We start from the raw sequence: 23,631 nt of genomic DNA on the forward strand, positions 1-23,631 counted from the left end.
CGGGGCCCCCAGCGGCCTGGTGCAGCGAGAAGGGTCCCCGCCTGGCCCGGCAGACGGCCCGCGCCCTCCCAGCTCTGCTAACGGCCCCGCCAACCCGGCAAACGGCTCCCCCCCCCAGATGACTTGAAGGGAATCTAACCAAGCCTTTATGAAATAGTGAACTGGGAACTAAAACCAGAGATTGTGTCAGACCAGAGACAAGCCAGTTCCACCCCTCCCTTCGGACACTCTGGCAAGGAGTCAGGGGCCCGCCATAGCAGAGAGGGGAAGTCACCAAAGTTCGGCCAAAGAGATTCCTTCCCAGCAGAATCTACTTTAGCAGGTGTGTGACTCCCACCCACATCAGATACCAACAACCAGGAAACTTCAAAATCTCTCCGTGGGCGTGACCATAAGGGCCAAAGGACTCTCGACCCCCAACTCCCCCTACTGCCAGTGACTTGGATGTGACTGTAGGGGCAGAGGGAAGCAGAGAAGACTCCCCACCCCCAACTCCCCCAACCGCCAACTGAGAGGGCGTGACGGTAGGGGCGGAGGGAAACAGAGGACACTCCAGACCCCCAACTCCTCCTACCACCAGCGGAGTGGTCATGATTGTAGGGGCTGAGGGAAGCAGAGGGGATCCTCGACCCCCAACTCCCATTACCACCAGCGGCGACACCAATGGTCTTAGCCACCAGATTCCAAAGGTGTGCCCACCAAAGGGGTCCGGAAAAATTTAACTATTGACTCCCAGACCACAGCTCCACAGCACTGGGGCTTAGATGGATGACAGAGAGAGTGCTCAGTCGTTAGGGAAATAGAGCACTCGGTGGGGCTGAAAGTGTAACCAAATCCTTGGGGAACTGTCTCCGGTGAGCAGGACATGGCTAGCTGGCAGGAGGAAGGGGAGGAGGGGCCATAGAAGTGAAACAGCTCTGGACCAACAGGATTGAGAGACTCCCAGGAGCCGCCTTACAGGGATTGCTGTTGACACATTGAGGGCAAAACTCAGCCCGGAGGGCACAGCTTTGCCTACGGGAAGAGAAGCAAATGGATCTCTAAGACCTAATTTTATTTCTTATTTCATTTTATTTTTTTCTCTCCCTTTTTCCCTCTTTCTCTCCCCTTCCAAGTTTTATTGTTCTTTCCATTCTCCTCTATGCTATCTATCTCACTCTCGTTCTTTCTTTTCAAGAGCACCTTCCTTCCCCTTCCCCCCAACTTTCATCCCAAGCATTACATCCTCCATTTCGTGTAACTGTCTAAATGCAAATAGGTGAATGTTTCGAGGCCGTCTATAGTGCTCCTAAATACCTAGCTACTACCAACACCCTGATCCAATCGACGGTTAGTATCCCCCTTCAGTAGAGCAATCTTCTAAAGTAGCCAAGACATACTAACCCTTATACCTGCATAGCACCTAACGTAAAGTCCTAAGAACAAAAAACAAACCACTATATGCATACAAAATCCGGAAGCCCTTTATATATTGAATGAATCAGCTGTAAAGTACAATAAAGCCCAACATCTATAGGCATAATCTCCCACCACAAAGGAGAGACAACAGAGATAAACAAAGCCAAAACAAATGTATAGGAGAAAGCAGTTACAAAGCAGTCAAACAGAGCTGGAAAGTAACGTAAACAACATGAAAAAGCAAGAGAAAAAAGGATTACAGATAATGCAGGACAACTTAAATCTACAGGAGGACCTAGAAGCATCAGAAACATGGACAGGGAAAGAAATCAAGGCATACCTAACTCAGATGGAACGGAATTTTAGAGAAGACATGAGACAGCAAGTCCAAGAATTGAAAGTATATTTTGAAAACAAACTAAACAAACAAATTCAAACTGCAAAGAACGAGCTTTACCAGGAGATAGAGATCTTAAAAAAAAACAAACAGTAATTTTAGAAATGCAAGAAACCATAAACCAGATTAAAAACACTAACGAGAATATTACAAATAGACTAGATCAAGTAAAAGTCAGAACATCAGATAATGAAGACAAAGTTTATCAACTTGAAAAGAGTATAGTCAACACTGAAAAGATGCTTAAATCTCACGAGCAAACTATCCAAGAGATATGGGATCTCATCAAAAAACCAAATTTGAGAGTCATTGGGATAGAAGAAGGCACAGAGGTTCAAACCAAAGGAATGGACAACCTATTAAATGAAATAATCCTAGAAAACTTCCCAGAGATGAAAGATGGAATGGATTCCAAATCCTAGAAGCCTACAGGACCCCAAACATCCAAAACTATAATAGACCAACTACAAGACATATAATTATGAAGATAGCCAACATACAGAACAAGGAGAGAATATTAAAAGCTACGAGGGAAAGGAGGCAGATTACATTCAGGGGTAAACCAATTAGGTTAACGGCTGATTTTTCATCACAGACTTTGAAAGCGAGAAGATCCTGGAACAATGTATTTCAAACACTGAAAAATAATGGTCTCCAACCAAGAATACTGTATCCAGCAAAATTAAGCTTCAGATTTGACAATGAAATTAAAATCTTTCACGATAAACAAAAGCTAAAAGAATTCGCAGCCAGAAAACCAGCACTGCAAAGCATTTTGGGCAAAATTCTATAAGAAGAGGAATGGAAAAATAGTGCCCAAAACCAACAGTGGGAGGTATCTCAGTAAAGGGGGAGGAAAAAAAAAACCAAAAAGTAAAAACTAGCCAAACTAAAATAAATAAATAAATAACCATGACTGGAAGTACAAATCATATTTCAATTGTAACCTTAAATGTTAATGGACTAAACTCACCAATCAAGAGACATAGGCTAGTAACCTGGATCAAAAAAACAAACCCAACAATATGCTGCCTTCAGGAGACTCATATGATAGGAAAAGACATACACAGGCTGAAGGTGAAAGGATGGGAAAAATCATACCACTCACATGGCCCTCGGAAGCAAGCAGGAGTGGCCATACTCATATCGAATAAAATCAACTTCAAACCTAAGTTAATCAAAAGGGATAAAGAAGGACACTATATACTGTTAAAAGGAACTATACACCAACAAGACATAACAATTATCAATTTATATGCACCAAATAATGGTGCAGCAACGTTCATAAAACAAACTCTCCTCAAGTTCAAGAGTCAAATTGACCACAACACAATAATTATGAGTGACTTCAACACACCACTCTCACCATTAAACAGATCCTCCAGACAAAAGCTGAATAAAGAAACTGTAGAACTCAATGACACAATCAATAACCTAGACTTAACCGACATATATAGAATATATCAACCATCATCAAGTGGATACACATTCTTCTCAGCAGCACATGGATCTTACTCAAAGATAGATCATATATTATGCCATAGGGCAACTCTTAGTAAATATACAGATGTGGAGATAATACCATGCACCATATCTGATCATAATGGAATGAAACTGGAAATCAATGATAAAAGAAGGAAGGAAAAATCCAGCATCACATGGAAAATAAACAATATGTTACTGAATGATCAATGGGTTACAGAAGACATAAAGGAGGAAATCAAAAAATTCTTAAACGACAATTCAGACACAACATACCGGAATCTATGGGACACAATGAAAGAAGTTTTAAGAGGGAAATTCATTTCCTGGAGTTCATTCCTCAAAAAAAGAAAAAACCAACAAATAAATGAACTCACACTACATCTCAAAACCCTAGAAAAGGAAGAGCAAAACAACAGCAAATATAGCAGAAGACAAGAAATAATTAAAATCAGAGCGGATAAAAATGGGAGTTCATAACCCACTTGAATCAATCCGTGAAATATGGTATATTAAGAACTATGTAATGTTTTGAACAACCAACAATAAAATAAAAAAAAAATTAAAAAAAAATAAAATAAAAAAAAATCAGAGCGGAAATCAACGAAATTGAAACAAAAAAAAAACATTGAAAAATTTGATAAAACTAAAAGTTGGTTCTTTGGAAGAATAAATAAGATCGACAGACTCTTAGCCATGCTAACGAAGAGAAGAAGAGAGAAAACTCAAATTACTAACATACGGGATGAAAAAGGCAATATCACAACAGACACTACAGAAATACAGAACATAATTAGAAAGTATTTTGAAACCCTATATTCTAATAAAATAGAAGACAATGAAGACATCGATAAATTTCTTAAGTCATATGAGCTGCCCAGATTGAGTCAGGAAGACACACACAATTTAAACAGACCAATAACAAAGGAAGAAATAGAAGAAGCATCAAAAGACTACCAACCAAGAAAAGTCCTGGACCGGATGGGTATACAGCGGAGTTTTACAAAACCTTCAAAGAAGAATTAATACCAATACTTTTCAAGCTATTCCAAGAAATAGAAAAGAAGGAGCTCTTCCAAATTCATTCTATGAGGCCAACATCACCCTGATCTCAAAACCAGACAAAGACACTTCAAAGAAAGAAAACTACAGACCAATATCTCTAATGAACATAGATGCAAAAATCCTCAATAAAATCCTGGCGAATCGAATACAAAAGCATATCAAAAAAATTGTGCACCATGATCAAGTAGGATTCATCCCTGGGATGCAAGGTTGGTTCAATATACGGAAATCAATAAATATTATTCACCACATCAATAGACTTAAAGATAAGAACCATATGATCGTCTCGATAGATGCAGAAAAAGCATTCGACAAAGTACAGCATCCTTTTATATTCAAAACACTAGAAAAACTGGGGATAACAGGAACTTACCTCAACATTGTAAAAGCTATATATGCTAAGCCTCAGGCTAGCATCATTCTAAATGGAGAAAAACTGAAGGCATTCCCGCTAAAATCTGGAACAAGACAGGGATGCCCTCTCTCACCACTTCTATTTAATTTAGTCCTTGAAATACTAGCCAGAGCAATTAGACAGACAAAAGAAATTAAAGGCATAAAAATAGGAAAAGAAGAACTTAAAATATCACTATTTGCGGATGATATGATCATATACCTAGAAGACCCAAAAGAGTCTACAAAGAAACTACTAGAACTAATAAATGAATTCAGCAAAGTGGCAGGATATAAAATCAACACGCATAAATCAAAGGCATTCCTGTATATCAGCAACAAAACTTCTGAAATGGAAATGAGGAAAACCACCCCATTCACAATATCCTCAAAAAAAGTAAAATACTTGGGAATCAACCTAACAAAAGAGGTGAAAGATTTCTACAATGAAAACTACAGAACCCTAAAGAGAAAGATAGAAGAAGATCTTAGAAGATGGAAAAACGTACCCTGTTCATGGATAGGCAGAACCAACATCATCAAAATGGCAATATTACCCAAAGTTCTCTACAGGTTCAACGCAATCCCAATGGCATTTCTTGTAGAAATAGATAAAGCTATTATGAAATTCATATGGAAAAACAAAAGACCCAGAATAGCAAAAGCAATTCTAAGCAGGAAGTGTGAATCAGGCGGTATAGCGATACCAGATTTCAAACTATATTACAGAGCAATAGTAACAAAAACAGCATGGTACTGGTACCAAAACAGGCAGGTGGACCAATGGTACAGAATAGAGGACACAGAGACCAATCCACAAAATTACAACTTTCTTATATTTGATAAAGGCGCTAAAAGCATGCAATGGAGAAAGCATAGCATCTTCAACAAATGGTGTTGGGAAAACTGGAAATCCATATGCAACAAAATGAAGCTGAACCCCTTTCTCTAGCCATGCACAAAAGTTAATTCAAAATGGATCAAGGAGCTAGATATCAAATCAGAGACTCTGCACCTGATAGAAGAAAAAGTTGGCTCCCATCTACATATTGTGGGGTCGGGCTCCAAATTCCTTAATAGGACACCCATAGCCCAAGAGTTATATACAAGAATAAACAAATGGGACTTACTTAAACTAAAAAGTTTTTTTCTCAGCAAGAGAAACAATAAGAGAAGTCAATAGGGAACCTACATCCTGGGAACAAATTTTTACTCCTCACACTTCAGATAGAGCCCTAATATCCAGAATATACAAAGAACTCAAAAAATTAAACAATAAGATAACAAACAACCCTATCAACAAATGGGCCAAGGACCTGAACAGACACTTCTCAGAGGAGGACATACAATCAATCAATAAGTATATGAAAAAATGCTCACCATCTCTAGCAGTCAGAGAAATGCAAATCAAAACCACCCTAAGATACCATCTCACTCCAGTAAGATTGGCAGCCACTGTGAAGTCAAACAACAACAAGTGCTGGCGAGGATGTGGGGAAAAGGGTACACTTGTACATTGCTGGTGGGACTGCAAATTGGTGCGGCCAATATGGAAAGCAGTATGGAGATTCCTAGGAAAGCTGGGAATGGAACCACCATTTGACCCAGCTATCGCCCTTCTCGGTGTATCCCCTGAGGACCTTAAAAGAGCATACTATAGGGATACTGCCACATCAATGATCATAGCAGCACAATTTACAATAGCTAGACTTTGGAATCAACCTAGATGCCCTTCAATAGATGAATGGATTAAAAAACTGTGGCATTTATACACAATGGAGTATTACGCAGCACTAAAAAACGACAAAATCATGGATTTTGCAGGGAAATGACGACAAAATCATGGATTTTGCAGGGAAATGGATGGCATTAGAGCAGATAATGCTAAGTGAAGCTAGCCAATCCTTAAAAAACAAATACCAAATGTCTTCTTTGATATAAAGAGAGCAACTAATATCAGAACAGGGAAGAAGAGCATGAGGAAAAGATTAACATTAAACAGAGACGAGTGGGGTGGGAGAAAGGGAGAGAGAAGAGAAACTGTATGGAAATGGAAGGAGACCCTCATTGTTACATAAAATTACATATAAGAGTTTGTGAGGGGAAAGGGGAAAAAAAACAAGGGAGAGAATTAAACAACAGCAGATGGGGTAGAGAGGGAAAATGAGAGGGAAGGGGAGGGGGGGATAGTAGGGGATAGGAAAGGTAGCAGAATACAACAGTCATTAATATGGTATTATGTAAAAATGTGGATGTTTAACCGATGTGATTCTGCAACTTGTATTTGGGGTAAAAAATGGGAGTTCATAACCCACTTGAATCAAATGTATGGAAGATGATATGTCATGAGCTTTGTAATGTTTTGAACAACCAATAAAAAAAAAGAAAGTCACATGAAAAAAAATGAATATAGTTCTAGACCTATCGATTTTGAGACAGCAGTAGAATATTAATGTTCAAAAGGTATCTAAAATATAGGTATTACTATTTTATTAATTTAGAGTGAAAGCTTTGTTTCACACAACAAAAACAACTCTAAATAAAGGTAAATATAATTTAGAGTGGGAAATACCATTTTAAATTCTCTACAATGATTATATAATTAAAATTTTCACTTATTTTCATGGACTTCACTCTTTATTTCTTCCTTTAGCTTGATAACCAATGACTATGTATTTGATGAAAATTGAAATTGCTTATGGCATGGAAAGTTTATATCACTCAGATAATTCTAGTTGGTTAGCTTGTTCTTGTTATAGAAGAGATCACTATCACAAATGATCCAAAACAGAACTGTGGAAAATAATTTATATTGGATTTGGATTACATTATGTAATTTTCCATGTGAAAATTCAGAACAGTAAACCACATATAGTTCAGACACAGATTTGAAAAAGATACAATATTATGTGCAATATTATGACAATCGCTATCACATGGAAGCTTTTGTGTCTGTTTTCAAAGAGATCCTCTTTTAAACTTTAATCTCACTCCTCTGAGATCAATGATTTTCTTATTTAAAAAAAATGACTAGGGGTGCTGGGGATGTGGCATGTGAAACCCTTGGTTCCATCTCATCCATGCAAAAGAAAAAAAAAAAAAGACTTTATGACTGGGAGTATAGCTCAGTGGTAGAATGTTTACCTAGCAAATGCAAGGCCCTGGGTTCCATCCCTGCAACTTGGAAAAAAAAAGAAGAAGAAAGTGACATTCAATAATGTAGACATGATAACTAAAGGGGAAGTTGGATCAGTGGTTTTCAGGGGCTAAGGGTGGGGGCCAATATCACAACAGAGTTTTTAGGGGTCATGAGACTGTGCTATCCTGGTGGTATGAATCATGTATTAATATTCACAAAACTAAAAGAATTCAAAGAACTCTATACCAAAAAAGTCAATACTACTGGATGATGATTTTTGAAAACAAAATTAAAAAAATGAAAAATTCAGTTCCTCAGCTGCACCAGCCACATCCTAAGTGTTCAACGGTCAACATGACTCAATGTAGCTAGTGGCTGCCATATTTGATAGAGCATATTCAGAACATTACCATCAGTGTGGAACATTCTTGGACAGTACTATTTTAGGTAATACTACATTTTTTCTGGTAAAGTGACAATGTAAAGAATTATTTTCCCTTTAGGTTTGAATATATTATGTCTTTTATCAAGACTGGTTTTGAGCTAAATTCTCCCCTTAACAATGTCACTTTACTAACATACACAATGAGAAATTTGTCTGATTTTAAGAGCAAAAATAATTTCATCACTGGATGATTTGCTATACTTTGTATTGCCTTAGCCCATATTTTATTCATAAAAGATATAATGAGACTATGTATAATATACTATCCAAAAGGTTATATTACCCTGTGCTATTTATGCTGCAGAAGGGGAACACACTTCCTTACTTATTAACTTCCTACTTCTTTCAGCTGGCCATCTATACTCAATGTTCCCCTTTAGGGTAATAGCACTTAACTTTCCCTGTAATTATTAATATCAAAAAAACTTTTCAAACCTACGTTTTCAAAGTAAAGTGAATCTTATTTCGTTTTAAGAAGAAATTTTCATAGTAGCTGATAATTTTACAATACAGTTTGGGGTGCCAAATCCTTGGGCAGGAAGCTAAATGGCATTTATCTTGTCAACAAATATTTGAATGCCTATATAGTGCCTGGCCCTGTGCTAGCCTCCTCGAAGTCCTCATATTGTTTCAGAGTTTCAAAAGTTTCTTTTTCTCAGAATCTTTCATTAGAAACCAATACTATTATTTTTATTTTCAGAGAAACTATTTCCCATTAGTTCCTTATTAGTTCCTCTGGAAAGTAAACAACAGCATACAACTATGAACATAGGAGGTACTTAAGATGAAGGACTTTTCAGTATTTGGGAAAAGGCAGTAGTGGGAGAGGAAAAAAAGAAAATAAACCAAATTTTGTATAATCTGTAGCCTTTATAGCTTTATAACAGTAGAGAGGGTGCTGACAGAAGTTGTAAAGGATCCATTATTTTAATGTTTACGTGGTGTTCTGTGTCTCCTGAAATGTCAAAGGTGAAATTCAGGCACAGTATACTTTTTGAATACAATTTCTGCATAATTTGCATAATACATAAAGGCTGCATCTTATATTCTTAGGCAATATGAAAGCTAAAGGCTTGGACAAATCAACCCTATCTCTGAGGGCTTCTACTTCCTGACAGACTGGACAATATTCCTTTTAAGCTCTAACATTCTATAAAAGCTAAAAAAAAATGTTGTTAATATCTCTTCTTGGGTTTTGTCATTAGTACATTTTACTCTTTTGCATTCTTCCTCATTTGATAATGAAAGGTGCCAGTCTGAATGTGTCCCCACAAAATTCATGTTGAAACCCTAACCCCCCAGGAGGGGTTTTGGGAGGTGAGGAGGTCATGAAGCAGAGCCCTCATAATTAGGATGAATTATCAAAGAGGCACCAGAGAGCTCACATAGATGGTTCTACCATATGAAGATACAGGAAGAAGACACCTTTAAGGACCAGAAGTCAGCCCTTGCCAGATAGTGATTTGCTGTTGCACGGATTTTAGAACTATAAGAAATAAATTTTTATTGTTTATAAGCCACCCAGTTTATTCTATTTTGTTATAGCAAGTAAAGAGACTAAGACAATGGCGATCCAATTCTGTATGTATAAAAAGCTAGGAAACTGAAGAAACTGCCCAGAAAACCCAGCAAGAAAATGAAACAGCTATGATTCAAATGCAAACGTTAAGTAACTCCAAAATCCATGCTCTTTCAATCTATAAATGATTAGGTTAGATGATGTCCAATTTCTTTTTTTAATACATTTAAAATTTTATTCAAAATAAATGATAGACATACAAACAATATGAAAAAGCAAGAAAACAAACTATCCCAAACAAAACAGATCTTAGACCTAAATGTAAAGATTTCTGAGAATATAGGCTGGTAAATCACAATGATGTCCAATTTCTTGAAAAACTAAAATCATGTGCCTGTGATTTGAACAATGTATGTTTTACAAATAAAAAATAAACCTGAATAGCATTAAATATTTCTAGCGTTTGAACCAAATTTTACTTCAGTTTATTGTTCCCCTCTACATTTCTTTGCTTCTCCCATGCTAATGTAAATTAGAAATGACTTAGAGAACAAATTAATTTGTGTTTTTAGCAAAATTTTAATATTTCCCCATTTTAAGTCATTTTGGGAAAGGTTCTTGGCTAATGTTTTAGCACAGTAAAATTTCTTTTTATCTTCTAGGAAGCAATTTATATATCAGGTTAACAAGCTACTCAGTGTAGGAATCTCAGAAGATTTGAAGCCCACTTTTTTTCATTTTCATCTAATGATTCAACACAGAGGTGATCAACGTTTTTTATGGTTGGAAAGATTCTGCCATTTTACACATACAGAAATTGAAGTCAGAAAAGTGAAGTGATTCAACCATTATCCTGAATTTCTAATATGTTTATATCACTCATGTATTTTTGAATCAAGTAAAAACTAATTACAATAAATAAGATATATATATATATATATATATATATATATATATATATATTAGTTATAATACAAACTACATTATTGTTTATTGAAAAAGAATACATGTACATTAATAGAGTAACACTCTGCTTTGGTGCTTCAATATAGTATACTAAAAATTAAAATATCATAAGAGGATGCCATTCAGCTCTATTAACTGAATGGCATCCTCTTATGATATTTTGGGGGGGTACCAGAGCTGCAGTTCATTGATAAGAGTTCATGCTTAGCATATGTGAGGCCATGGGTTCAAGCCTCAGCACCAAAAGATAAAATTATCCTTTTGACCAATCTAAGTAAAGGTTAGCCTTAAAATTATTAAATCAATTTATGAATTGGCAAAAGACAATTGTTAGAAACTAAGACAATAGTTCAAAATTGATCTAAAATTTCAAGAAAATCGAATGTTTGAAGATGAGAGATGTGTATACATTTTAGTTTTTAAGTTAAACATTGTTTTTCATAAACTAAGCTTCCTGTAAATTGAGTGCTTTTCAATTTTCACTTTTAATACATTTTCATTTGCTTCAGAAATTATACAATATATGATTATTAATTATAAAAATTTAAATACAACAGTATAAAAAGGAAATAGTGAAAGTCCCCTTCACACCATTTCTCCACTGCTAGGTTTTATCTTGGATTTATTTGACATTTCTTTGATATTTGGAATAGAGTGCAGAAGCCTAAGCCTTTGTGAAAAGCTGATTCTACATTTTAATGGATGTGTGATTATTATCTGCTAATTTATAACAATCAAAATGCCTATATTACCCTAATATAGAGTAAGTAAAAGAACATTAATCTGAAGAACAAAATGTTGAATACACTATCATTTGCTATAGGAAATTTTAAAAATCTCAAAGAAATAAAAATATCAGATGGGTTCTTTATATAATGATATGGAAGAATATCTAAAATGTATTTACTAAGTGAAAAAAGCAAGGTGCAGAATGATATGTACAGTATGCTTCAATTTTTATAAAGAAATTATATATATATATATATATATATATATATATATATATACACACACATACATACACACACACACACATATATTTGGTAGATATACATATATACATAATTTTATATTTATTGTCTTTCTGGAAGAATACACATATATAGAATAACTTGTTTCCTATAGGAGTAGGATTTTAATCTATGAATGTGTTACTTTTACAATAATAAAAAATTAGTTAATTTTAAGGGGAGCTAGGAATGTATTTATTGATTCATAGAAGAAATTTAGTACTGATAGCATCTAGGTAGTCATTTTTCCACATTTTATTGGTGCATGATAATTATACATAATAGTGGGATTCATTTTATGTACACAATACAACAATACAATTTGGTCAAAGCCATTCTTTTCCCTTAGATAGTCAATTTTTTTCTGTAGTCCTAAGTATTGAACCCAGGGGCACTCTACCACTGAGATACACCCCCAGCCTTTTTTAAATTTTTGTTTTGAGACAGGGTCTCACTAATTTTCTGAAGCTTGCCTTGACCTTGTGATCCTCTTGCCTCAGCCTCCTGAGTCATTGTGATTACAAGCATGCACCACTGAGCCTGTCTAGGTGGTCATTTTTATAAAAGATAGTCTATATAAAGAGAACAGGTACCAGTGTTTATCTGAGTAAATGTTAAAAGCACTCAAAAAGTTAGCATTATAAGTTTCAGGGACAAAGTAATTTGTTAATAAGACATTAACCTTTGGAATCATTCAGTACTTATATCTAATTAAATTTGTTTTTACATTTTTACTTCACAAAGGCCAAACGATCCCAGAGAAAGAACTTCACATTATCTGCCCATTTTATTTTTCCTTTGAACAGACTGCTGGGGTGATTAAATTAAACTTCAGTTTAATCCCTTTAAAGTCTACTCTTAACATTGGCAGGAAAAACAAAACTATTATATTCATTTAATGTATAATTTAAGATACAATTCCCAAAGTGTATTCACATGATAAACCTGCAAAGAGAAATTAATCATATTCTTTCTGTTCATTCAAAAATTAGAGACGTCTTAATAGAAGTTCAGTGGACTAGACACAGAGGAATAAAGGGAAGGGAGGAGGGACAGGAATAAGAAAGACAGTGGAAAGAATCTGACATAACTTTCCTAAGTACGTATATGAATATACCACAGTGAATCTCCACATCCTGTACAACCAGAAGACTGGGATCCTAATTAGAATGATATACTCCATGTTTGTATAAATATGTCAAAATATACTTTGCTGTCATATATAACTAAACAGAACACATTTTTAAAGGGAAAAAAAAGAGACTTCTTGACTATTCATGCTCCTTGAATTGTTAAAACTTTAATCTTTTCCACTGTTGCATTTTTCAATAAAACAATCATACTTGACTGAATAATCACAATTGTATTACTTCAATCCAAACACTACCATGAACTTTGTTTTTAAATATTTTTTAATTGTAGATGGACCTTTATTTTATGTATTTATATGCAGTGCTGAGGATAGAACCCAGGGCCTCACACATGCTAGGCAAGTGCTCCACCACTGAGCCACAACCCCAGCCCCCAAGAGCTCCTTTTGGGGGGCTTGGGGTACTAGAAATTGAACCTAGAGTGCTTTATTACAGGTATGCGCCACTGTGCCCAGCTTACCAAGAGCTCTGATTTAGTTAAAACACTGCTATCCTGAAATCTGGTTTCTAAATTGATTGCACATAATTTTAATTGTAACTTTGGAAATTATGACAGAAATTTTAAACCTTAATATTCTTTAAAAAGTGGGTAATGTATTATCATGTTGACCTATTTTCTGAATATAAATTATACTTGGACAAGAACAATTTGCTCTATGGTGCCTAGAAAGAGGCAAATCCACATTTTATGGCCTCTGAAACTCAAATAACAATAAACAACTTTATAAAATATTTATTTTATATCCACATAAAATAACCATATAGGATTATAAATAATATTCTATATAAAAGTAAGTATACTGAATATATAATAAAAATCACACTACAAATTTGTTAAATCATAATATCATAAACATCCATAAAAATAACATTTTTATTAATAATATCTGATACACCTCTTTTTTTTCCTACACATCTGGCTGTACATTGTTTCATGCTTCCTTTGACAATGACTTGATAAAAACATTTTCTGTACAGAGAAGACAGATAATTTGGTCTTTCCTCTAAATAGAATGTTGTTTTTGTTTGCTCTGCAGCACTGGGGATGGGAAACTCTACCCAAGAACTACATCCCCATCTCTAAAATGTTTTTGATTAGCAATAGTTTAGAAAATTTCCTTTCAACATTAAAATTCATCACAATTCACAAAAACTGTTAAGTTTTTAGAGCTATTCTCAAATTTGGGATAACTATTGAGTTTCTTTCCTATACAAACTATAAGATTTCAGGGCATTTCAAGCTTACTTATGCAGTTTCTAATCTTATGTAGTCTTTCCCTTGATAGCATTAATTTACCAGTTTTACACTGAGCCCTACACCTTCGTGTCACAACTCTGTTGGTGCCTCCGATGATAGGGGTTTGGGAAGTCATTCCTATACCAGAATATTCCTAGCAAAAATCTTCATCATATACAGAAGTAACCAAGACTCACACCTAGCTAAAGAGTCTACTAACCCCAAACTAAAAATATCTCCAACTTAACCTCCTCTGAGATCCCCAAAATACTCATGGCCACTCCAACACAAAGGGGAAGCTCTAAGAGGGATTAAAGTGGAAATGAACAGGGGTTTTTAAAGACTGTGGTTAAAATATTTTACTTTTATAAATAGTACAAAAACATGTGACCATATGAATACATTGCTAAAACTCCTTCCAGGGTTGTAGAAGGAGGTCAATGCAAAGGAGAGGCTCTGAAACATAAGCTTCACTAACTTCACAATAAATCTGTCCCTGGGCTTAGAAGACTTAACACTTAGTAAAATATTTTCTAAAGGAAGAAAAAAAGAACAGTCAAAAATATATCCTATTTTACAAGGGTTTTTGACAGATGGAGGGCAGGAAGAGCTGAAAAAAGCAGAAGTATCTTTCTTCGTATGTTTAGCAATCAAATTGTGAATGTGCCCTGGAAAGTATAGGCTTGAGTATCTGTTACTGGGATTTGTGTAAATCACTACTGGTAACACAGACTGCTTTCACATTACCTCACTGCTATTCTTCCTTTACAATTGAATCAAAATTCAATTGCATTTGTCTGACCTTAAACAGATCTTATTAGGCAGTGGTGAATTCTGGGAAGATGCAGAGGCAATAGTAGTCTTAGATATGATTGGAGTGCGAGTAGGCTGTTGTGGGAAATAACAATGTACTTGCAAATATCAAAATGGAATTTAGCCTTATAGTTATATATGAACATGTCAGCACAAACAAATGATCACCCCAAATAGTTTGCCAGTCATGGAGTTGGGGGTTTCAGAAAATACATTAGTTGTCTGTGAAGAGTAAGTACCTAAATCACTTGAAGAACAATTATGTGAACTAGCTTCCAGATGGTTAAAATAGTTTTACTACAATTAGCACAAACACTACTATATAATTAGTAAGCTTCAGCCTCTCTCCAGCACCAGCCCCACCTTAAATCAAGTGGAGGAGGTTTAATTGGTTTCATTTGAGGATAAATCAAATACATATGTCATATACATTACTCACTGAAATTAAACAACTCATTTTTAAAGTCTTAAGACTGAAGTTTGCAGAGCTCCTTTTGTTATCCTCTTTCCTAATCAACAAACTCTAAGATATTTAACTAATTTTTGCACAGTTATGATTAGTGAAAAATGTTACAAATGTTTTTATAAATTTGGATATTATAAACTCATTTGGGAAAACCTGCAGAACAGTAAAAAAAATAAGTACCTGTAACCTCCCATCTTTTCCAACTTGGCTCTCTCTCCAAAGAAAATTAAAGGCAACTGTAGCCTCGTTTGGACTGCAGAAGAACAAAAGTAATGCAGGAGCCTCTAACATTGGAGTTATGCCAAGGTAGAGAGTGAATACAAATTAAATCTACTTTTGGAGCATGTGAAAATGGAAAATTCATATTCAAGTATTTACATGGATGCCTCAGAGACAGAAAACTTAGGAGAAGGCATATTATACTATGTAAATAAAGCTTTTCTTCTTTTTTTTTGTTTTTAAGTTTTTCAAAGTTTTTATACTTTTTTAAGTTTTATTAATTTTATTTTTTTAATACACGACAGTGGAATGCATTACAATTCTTATTACACATATATACCACAATTTTTCATATCTGTTTATATATAAAGTATGTTGACACCCAGTTCGAGTCTTTATACATGTACTTTGGATAATGATGTCCATCACTTTCCACCATCCTTGCTAATCCCCTGCCCCCTCCTTTTCCCTCCAACTCCTTTAAATAAAGCTTTTCTAACCACAACATCAATACAGTGTTAACTAATCAGATTATATAGTCAACAAATAAGAAATAATGCTTTTCCCCCAAATAGCTGCCCATATATTAGTATCACATTTTACATAATTCTTAAACTAAGGAAATGTATCAATCTTCATAAAGAATCATGATGTGCCAATTAGTTGATTTTTTTTGTAATGAAAACAAGGCAAACTGAAGTCAATCTACTCAAGAATTTATGAGAAGTTAGACAAGAATATTATAGAGACAAGAAAGTATGAATCCTGTATTTCATTGAGAAGCCACAACCACTTTGAAATTGAATAGGTAAAAATTAATGTTTAGATTAATGATAATTATAAAATCAGAGCTCCCATAAATATCTGATTTGGATATACAGAAAATGTTCTAGTCACAGTATGATTCATACACTTAAAAATATAATGAGCGGGCTGGGGATGTGGCTCAAGCGGTAGTGCGCTTGCCTGGCATGCGCGGGGCGCTGGGTTCAATCCTCAGCACCACATAAAAATAAAGATGTTGTGTCCTCCGAAAACTAAAAAATAAATTTAAAAAAATTCTTTCTCTCTCTCTCTCTCTTAAAAAAATATAATGAGCTTCTAATAATTAGAAAGAATCCACTGGATTCCTAATTTTAAATCTTGCACTAAATCTGATGTTCATTGAAAGAAAGCTCCCTTTAGAATATTAACATCTGCTCTGAGTACCATGGCAAAAAATATATCTTTGCATGAGGATCTCAACTTGTCACAGGAAAACCATTCTCTGGTTAAAGCAATCTGATCAAATTCCAAAATGGTATTTACTTTCACCATCATTGCATTAAAGCAAAATTGTAGGAAATTCCAGCAAACAGATCCACCATCAATATAAAGATGACTTAAAGATGATAAAAACCCAAATATTAAAATGATAAGTACAAATGAACACTAAAATGGCACATCTGGGGATTGACTCATTAAGCCCTGGCAGTGAAAATAAACATGTTAAATACTAAGCAATTTGTAGCATAATGTTTAAGAAAAAACTTTCTATCCATTATTGTTATTATAGTAACAATCCTCAAAATTTTAGCAAGAAAGAGATATTGTTAACTTCTTTGGGCCCTTAGATGCAAGTTAGAGAGAAATGGGGGAGAATGGGTGCAAATCAAACTTCATGAAGTATGAGAAAGAGGGCTTAAGCTAACTATACTACTATCAACACTGAGAATCTCAAAGAGTGATAAGGGAAAGGGGGAGGGCAGCAAAATGCTTGGAATGGCAAGTAACTAGTGTGGAGATATACTAGGTAATTCCAAACCACAAACTCTTAGAAGCATCAGAAAAACACCTTAACAAATTCAGCTGCTGAGATTCTCATGCAAATGAATAGCAAGTATTCTCCTAGGTGATGGGTATAGGGAGGTTTCTTGTACTAGCCTCTCCACTTTGGTGTATGTTTGAAATGTTTCATTAAAAGTAAGTATTATGGGCTAGGGTTGTGGCTTAGTGGTAGAATGCTTGCCTTGCACACGTGAAGCCCTGGGTTCGATCCTCAGCACCACATAGAAATAAATAAATATAAAGATATTAAACAAAAAGTAAGTATTATTCCAAGCCAGGCACAGCGGTGTACACTCCTGTAATCCCTGCAGCTTGGAAGGCTGAGGAAGGAGGATCACAAATTCAAAGCCAGCCTCAGGAAAGGCAAGGAGCTAAGCAACTCAGTGAGACCCTGTAGCTATATAAAATACAAAACAGGGCTAGGGATGTGGCTCAGTGGTCGAGTGCCCCTGAGTTCAATCCCTGGTACCTCCCCCCCAAAAAGAGTACGTATTCTTTAATCAAATGGGGCTTATCCTAGAAAAGCATGACTGTTTCAACATTTAAAAATGAATGTAATGTGTCATAAACTAAAAAAATACATGATCCTATCTAAATTCAGAAAAAGCACTTGACAAAATTCAATATCCATGATACAATTGCCTATGTAGAAAATTCCAATGAATCTACAAAAAGACTAATAGATTTAACAAGTCAGTTTAGCAAGATTGCAAGATACAAACTCAACATACGAAAATTATTGAACTTCTATAAGCTCATCATGAACAACTCAATTTGAAATTGAAATTTAAGAAACAATACCATTTACAATAGCATTCAAAAACATATAATACTTAAATATAAATCTAACAAAATAAGTACATGAATTACATAGAAGACTACAGATCCCTAATAAAAGAAATCAAAGAATATCTAAATAAATGGAAATTAAACCATATGCATAGACTGGAAAATTCCATATTGTTAAGATGTTAACTCTATCCAAATGAAACTATAGGATGAACAAAATCCCAATAAAAATTCCAGCAGACATTTGTGTAGAAACTTATAAGCTGATTCTAAAATTTATATGGAAAGGAAAAGAAACTAAAAAAGCCAAGACAATTTTGGAAAAAAAAGAAAAGAAAAAGTTAAGGAATCATATTACCTGACTTTAACACTTATTATAAAGCAGATTTTTGTATTTAGTTAGCTCAGCCATAGAAACAACTTTTCTTTACCTCATCAAAGGGGAAAAAAAAACTTTTTCCTAATTGAATTAACTTGTACATATGGTTGGGTATGAGTGGTTAATTTTGTTTATGAATACAGATGTTCAGTTTTTCCAGCATTATTTCTTAAAAAGTTTATTCTTCCTTCACTGAATTGCCTTTGTAATTCTGTTGAATATCAATTGACCATATTTATTGGTTTATTTCTGTACATTCAGCTGGGCATGGTGGTGTAAGCCTGTAATCTCAGCAGTGGATGGGAGACTGAGGCAGAAAAGCCATGAGTTCAAGGCTACTCTGGCCAACAGAATGACAACCAGCCTCAAGAAATAATCATCTTAGGGGCTGGGGATGTGGCTCAAGCGGTAGCGCGCTCGCCTGGCATGCGTGCGGCCCGGGTTCGATCCTCAGCACCACATACCAACAAAGATGTTGTGTCCGCCGAGAACTAAAAAATAAATATTAAAAATTCTCTCTCTCTCTCTCTCTCTCTCTCTCTCTCTCTCTCTCTCTTTAAAAAAAAAAAAAAGAAATAATCATCTTATTTCTGCACACCCTATTCAGTTCCATTAATTTGTGTATCTGTCCCTTAGTCAGTATCACACAGTTTTGATGATTATTGCTAGCACTTTGGGTTCTTCTGTTTAGGAGATGCCACCAAACTATTTTGCTGCTTGTATGTATGTATGTGGTACTGGGGATTGAACCCAATGACAATCTCCCACTGAACTACATCTTCAATCCTTTGTATTTTTTGAGACAGGTCTTGCTGTTGCCCAAATTGGCCTCAAACTTCTGACTCTCCTGCCTCAGTCTCCCACGTCACTGGAATTACAGGTGTGCACCACCACACTGGGCTCTTATTTCTTTATAAGATTTATATTAATATTTCATGTAAGTTGTATAAAATTAGAATATCCATATAAAGATGCTTGTATTATTAAGTAAGATCCTGAAATAAATTATAGCAAGAAATGTGTTAAAATGTGTTAAAATTACCAACTGGGCGCAATGGCACACACCAGTAATCCCAGTGGCTTGGGAGGCTAAGGCAGGAGGATCTCGAGTTCAAAGCCAGCCTCAGCAACTTGGCAAGGCCCTAAGCAACTCAGTGAGACTCTGTCTCTAAATAAAATATATAAAGGGGCTAGTGGGGCTGAGGTTATGTCTCAGGGGTAGAGTGCTTGTCTCGCACATGTGAGGTACTGGGTTCGATCCTGAGCACCACATAAAGATAAATAAATATTTTGTCCTTCAATAACTAATATATACAAAAAAATGAATAAAATAAAAGTCCATATTTCTCTTTTAATTTCTTTTTTAACATGATATACACTTGTAATAAAAATAAATGCTACAGCAAAGATCTCTTTGCTTTATAGTGTGGCAAGCAGCAGTATAAAGCAATGAAAGTGTCACATAGAATCTTATTCACAAATATTCAACTGTTGCTGTAGTGACAAAACAGCCATAAATAACACATACACAGACAAATGAGTATAGTTACATTCTAATAAAACTTTACTTACTGACAAAGTTGAATTTTATATAATTTTCATGTACATAAAAAATTAAAAAGATGTTTGTTTGTTTTTGTACTGGGAATTGAACCCAGGACTGCTTAACCATTGAGCCACATCCCCAGCCCTTTCTATTTTTAATTTTGAGACAGGGTCTCTCTAAGTTGCTTAGGGCCTTGATAAATTGCTAAAGCTGGCCTTGAAGTACCTTAGCCTCCAGAGTCACTGGGATGACAGGAGTGAGCCACTACTCCCAGCTCAAAAGAAGATACTCAAGATAATCAATCACAGGCAGGCTGGGTTTGTGGCTCAGTGGTAGAGCACTCACCTAGCATGTGTGAGGCCCTGGGTTCAATACTCAGCACTACATAAAAATAAATGAATAAAGGCATTGCATCCAACTACAACTAAAAATAAATAAATATATTTTTTAATATTTATTTATTTATTTATTTTGGTTTTTGTTTTTTTTTTTGGCAGACACAACATCTTTGTTGGTATGTGGTGCTGAGGATCGAACCCGGGCCGCACGCATGCCGGGCAAGCGCGCTACCACTTGAGCCACATCCCCAGCCCCAAATAAATATTTTTTAAAAAGATAATCACAGGCAACTCATGCAGTCTTCAGGAAGTTCTTTTATAACCTAAACTGTGTCTTTAAACCATAGTATACTTAGAATGTTCTTAATGCTCAAAATGTAAAATAGCAATGTATTCTTCCTTGGGCACATCATATAAGGTATACCAGTCATTTTCTAGACATTTTCCTATTGATTTTAATTGCAAAAAAAATCACTGTCACCATATAAAAGATAAAAAAAAAAGGAGCCGAAGATAGCTCAGTGACAGAGTGCTGCTTGCCTAGCATGTACAAGACCCCTAGGCTTAATCCTCAGTACCAAAAAGAAGAAAAAAGAGAAAGAAACCCCCCTAAGCCATACTATGAGAACATATATTTTAGTTCAGTATGACATTAAGAGTAATAAAAAGCATAGGTATGTTAAGTATTTATATACTTATAAAATATAAATCTATAAATATACAACCATAGTAATGCTAAGATTCCATGTTCCAACGTTTTTAAATTGAAAAATAAAATTTTTCTTTTTCTTCCTTCATTTTTGGTTTGTTTTTACTTTGAAATGGGCTCTCTCTATGTTGCACAGGATGGTCTGGAACTCCTGGACTCAAGCAATTCTCCTGCCTCAGCCTCTGAGGTCCTCAGCCTCCCAAGGAGCTCTTGCCACCACACTTAGCTTCTCCTTTTTCTTTTTAATGAGGAATTAATGGAATTAACAATACTTATTTGGCATCGGTGTTAGAAGTGTAGTAGTCTTTACTGCCAAATGTCAGTGTGTCTGCTTCTATCCCAGTGTTAGAAGTAATTTCCTAACATGATTATAGTCAATTGCATTTATTTTACTTCATTCATTTTAAACAGTAATTTTTTTCATTTGCAGTAATGGGGATTGAATCCAGGAATGTTCTACCACTGAGCTATATTCCCTGCTTTTTTAAAAAATTTGATTCTTTGGGCTGGTGCTGAAGCTCATTGGTAGAGTGCCCGCCTCACACGTATGGGGCACTGGGTTCGATCCTCAGCACCACATAAAAACAAATAAAGATATTGTGTCCAACTACAACTAAAAACATATATTTTAAAAAATTTGATTCTCCTGCCTTAGCCTCCTTAGTTTCTGGGATTACAGGTATGTGCCATCATACCCAGCAAGAGTAACTTACTTTTTAATAATAATAATATTATTATTTTGGCACTGGGGATTAAACCCAGGGGTACTTTACCACTGAGCAATACCCCCAGCCCTTTTTATTTTTAATTTTGAGACAAGATCTTGCCAAATTGCTAAGGCTGGCCTTGAATTTGTAATCCTCCTATCTCAGCCTCTGGAGTTGCTGGGATTACAGGCATATGTATGCCACCACACCCAGCAAGAATAACTTACTTTAATGTGATGTACACCATTCACTTTTCCAATCTGCTGTTCAATGGTCCAAACACAGGAATTGCATGTCATTCCTTCAATAGAGATGGTAACAGAATTCACACCCGTACTTGGATCCATTTTTTATTTCTTCTTTACATTCCTGTTGAAAATAAGAAACTCATTAATTTCAATTATGGAAATAATCTTTGCTAAATTTTTCTCCCATGTCCCCAATTGAAAATGTGTCAGTAATAAAACATACTCAACATTCTTTTCTACTTTCTTAGGTAAATATTTTCGTTGCCTCCAATAAGACAATGGAATACTATTTCTATGGCCAAGTTAACTAAAAACAAAAATGCACGATATTCAAATAAAAGTAACTAGCCTTTATAGATTGCTTTCCTGATTTCTAAACATTTTTCCACACACAATCTCATTTAATATTGGAAGTGGACAGAATGAAAAGCTAATTTAAAAAAATGTCAGAAGTCCTTAAAATGGCAAATAAGTTCCTACATGATTTACAATTCTTGCCAACCTCAAATTAACCTCTCTGACCTCCTCTCCTAAAACTTGCCAAACCTTTCTCTTGTGTCAGTCATGGTTGTTGTCATACCTGGATGACTAACACCTTATTCCCTTAGTTTCAGATTTTCTCTTAGATATCTGCTTAGCTAACTTCCTTATCTCCTTTCAAGTGTCTTTGATCTAATCTAAACTTCTTTCTTTCCCTTTTTTTTTTTTTTTTTGGAACTGGGGATTGAACTCAGGGATACTTTACCACTGAGCCACATCCCCAGCCCTTTCTTTTTTTTTTTTTTTAAGTTTGAGGCAGGGTCTTCCTAAACTACTAGGGCCTCTCTAAATTGCTGAAGCTGACTTTGAACTTACTATCTTCCTGCTACAGCCTTCTGAGTCATGAGGAATCCCACCTAGCTAATCTAACCTTCTTATTGAACCCTATGTTGACCACTTTATTAAAATTTCAACCTACTTGGGAGTTCATAACCCAATTCAATCTAATGTATGAAATATGATATGTCAAGAGCTTTGTAATGTTGTGAACAACCAATAAAAAATTAAAAATAAAAAATAAAAAAGAAACCATTAAATACTTAAAGAAATATGAAAAAAAATAAAATAAATAAAATAAAATTGCAACCTACAGTCTTTCCATACATACATAACCTGATTCTCCTTCTGCTTTATTTTTTATTTTTCTCATAGAACTTACCACCTTCTAACATATTCCATAATTTGCTTATTTACTCTGTTTATTGTCTGTCTTCCTGTGGTGGTTTGAAAAAATGTTAGTAAGCCAGGTGCAGTGGCACATGCCTATAATCCAGCAACTCAGCAAGTTTGAGGCCAACCTCAGCAATTTGGGGAGGCCTTCAGCAACTTAGTGAGACCCTGCCTCAAAA

At 35.2% G+C, this 23,631-nt stretch overlaps 1 protein-coding gene across 1 annotated transcript in view; it reads right to left on the reverse strand.

Annotated features, from left to right (window-relative positions):
- The window catches only part of ATP7A (ATPase copper transporting alpha), a 74,773-nt gene extending 52,415 nt beyond the window's left edge, over positions 1-22,358 (reverse strand). Inside the window, exon 1 of the mRNA XM_081278020.1 lies at positions 22,223-22,358. Within this exon, the coding sequence (XP_081134146.1) occupies positions 22,223-22,342 (120 nt within the window). The 5' untranslated portion in view covers positions 22,343-22,358. The remainder of the gene's footprint in view (positions 1-22,222) is intronic.
- Positions 22,359-23,631: the final 1,273 nt, after the last annotated feature.

The sequence above is a fragment of the Spermophilus citellus genome, assembly GCF_964194105.1.
Source record: "Spermophilus citellus genome assembly, chromosome: X".
NCBI lineage: Eukaryota > Metazoa > Chordata > Mammalia > Rodentia > Sciuridae > Spermophilus > Spermophilus citellus.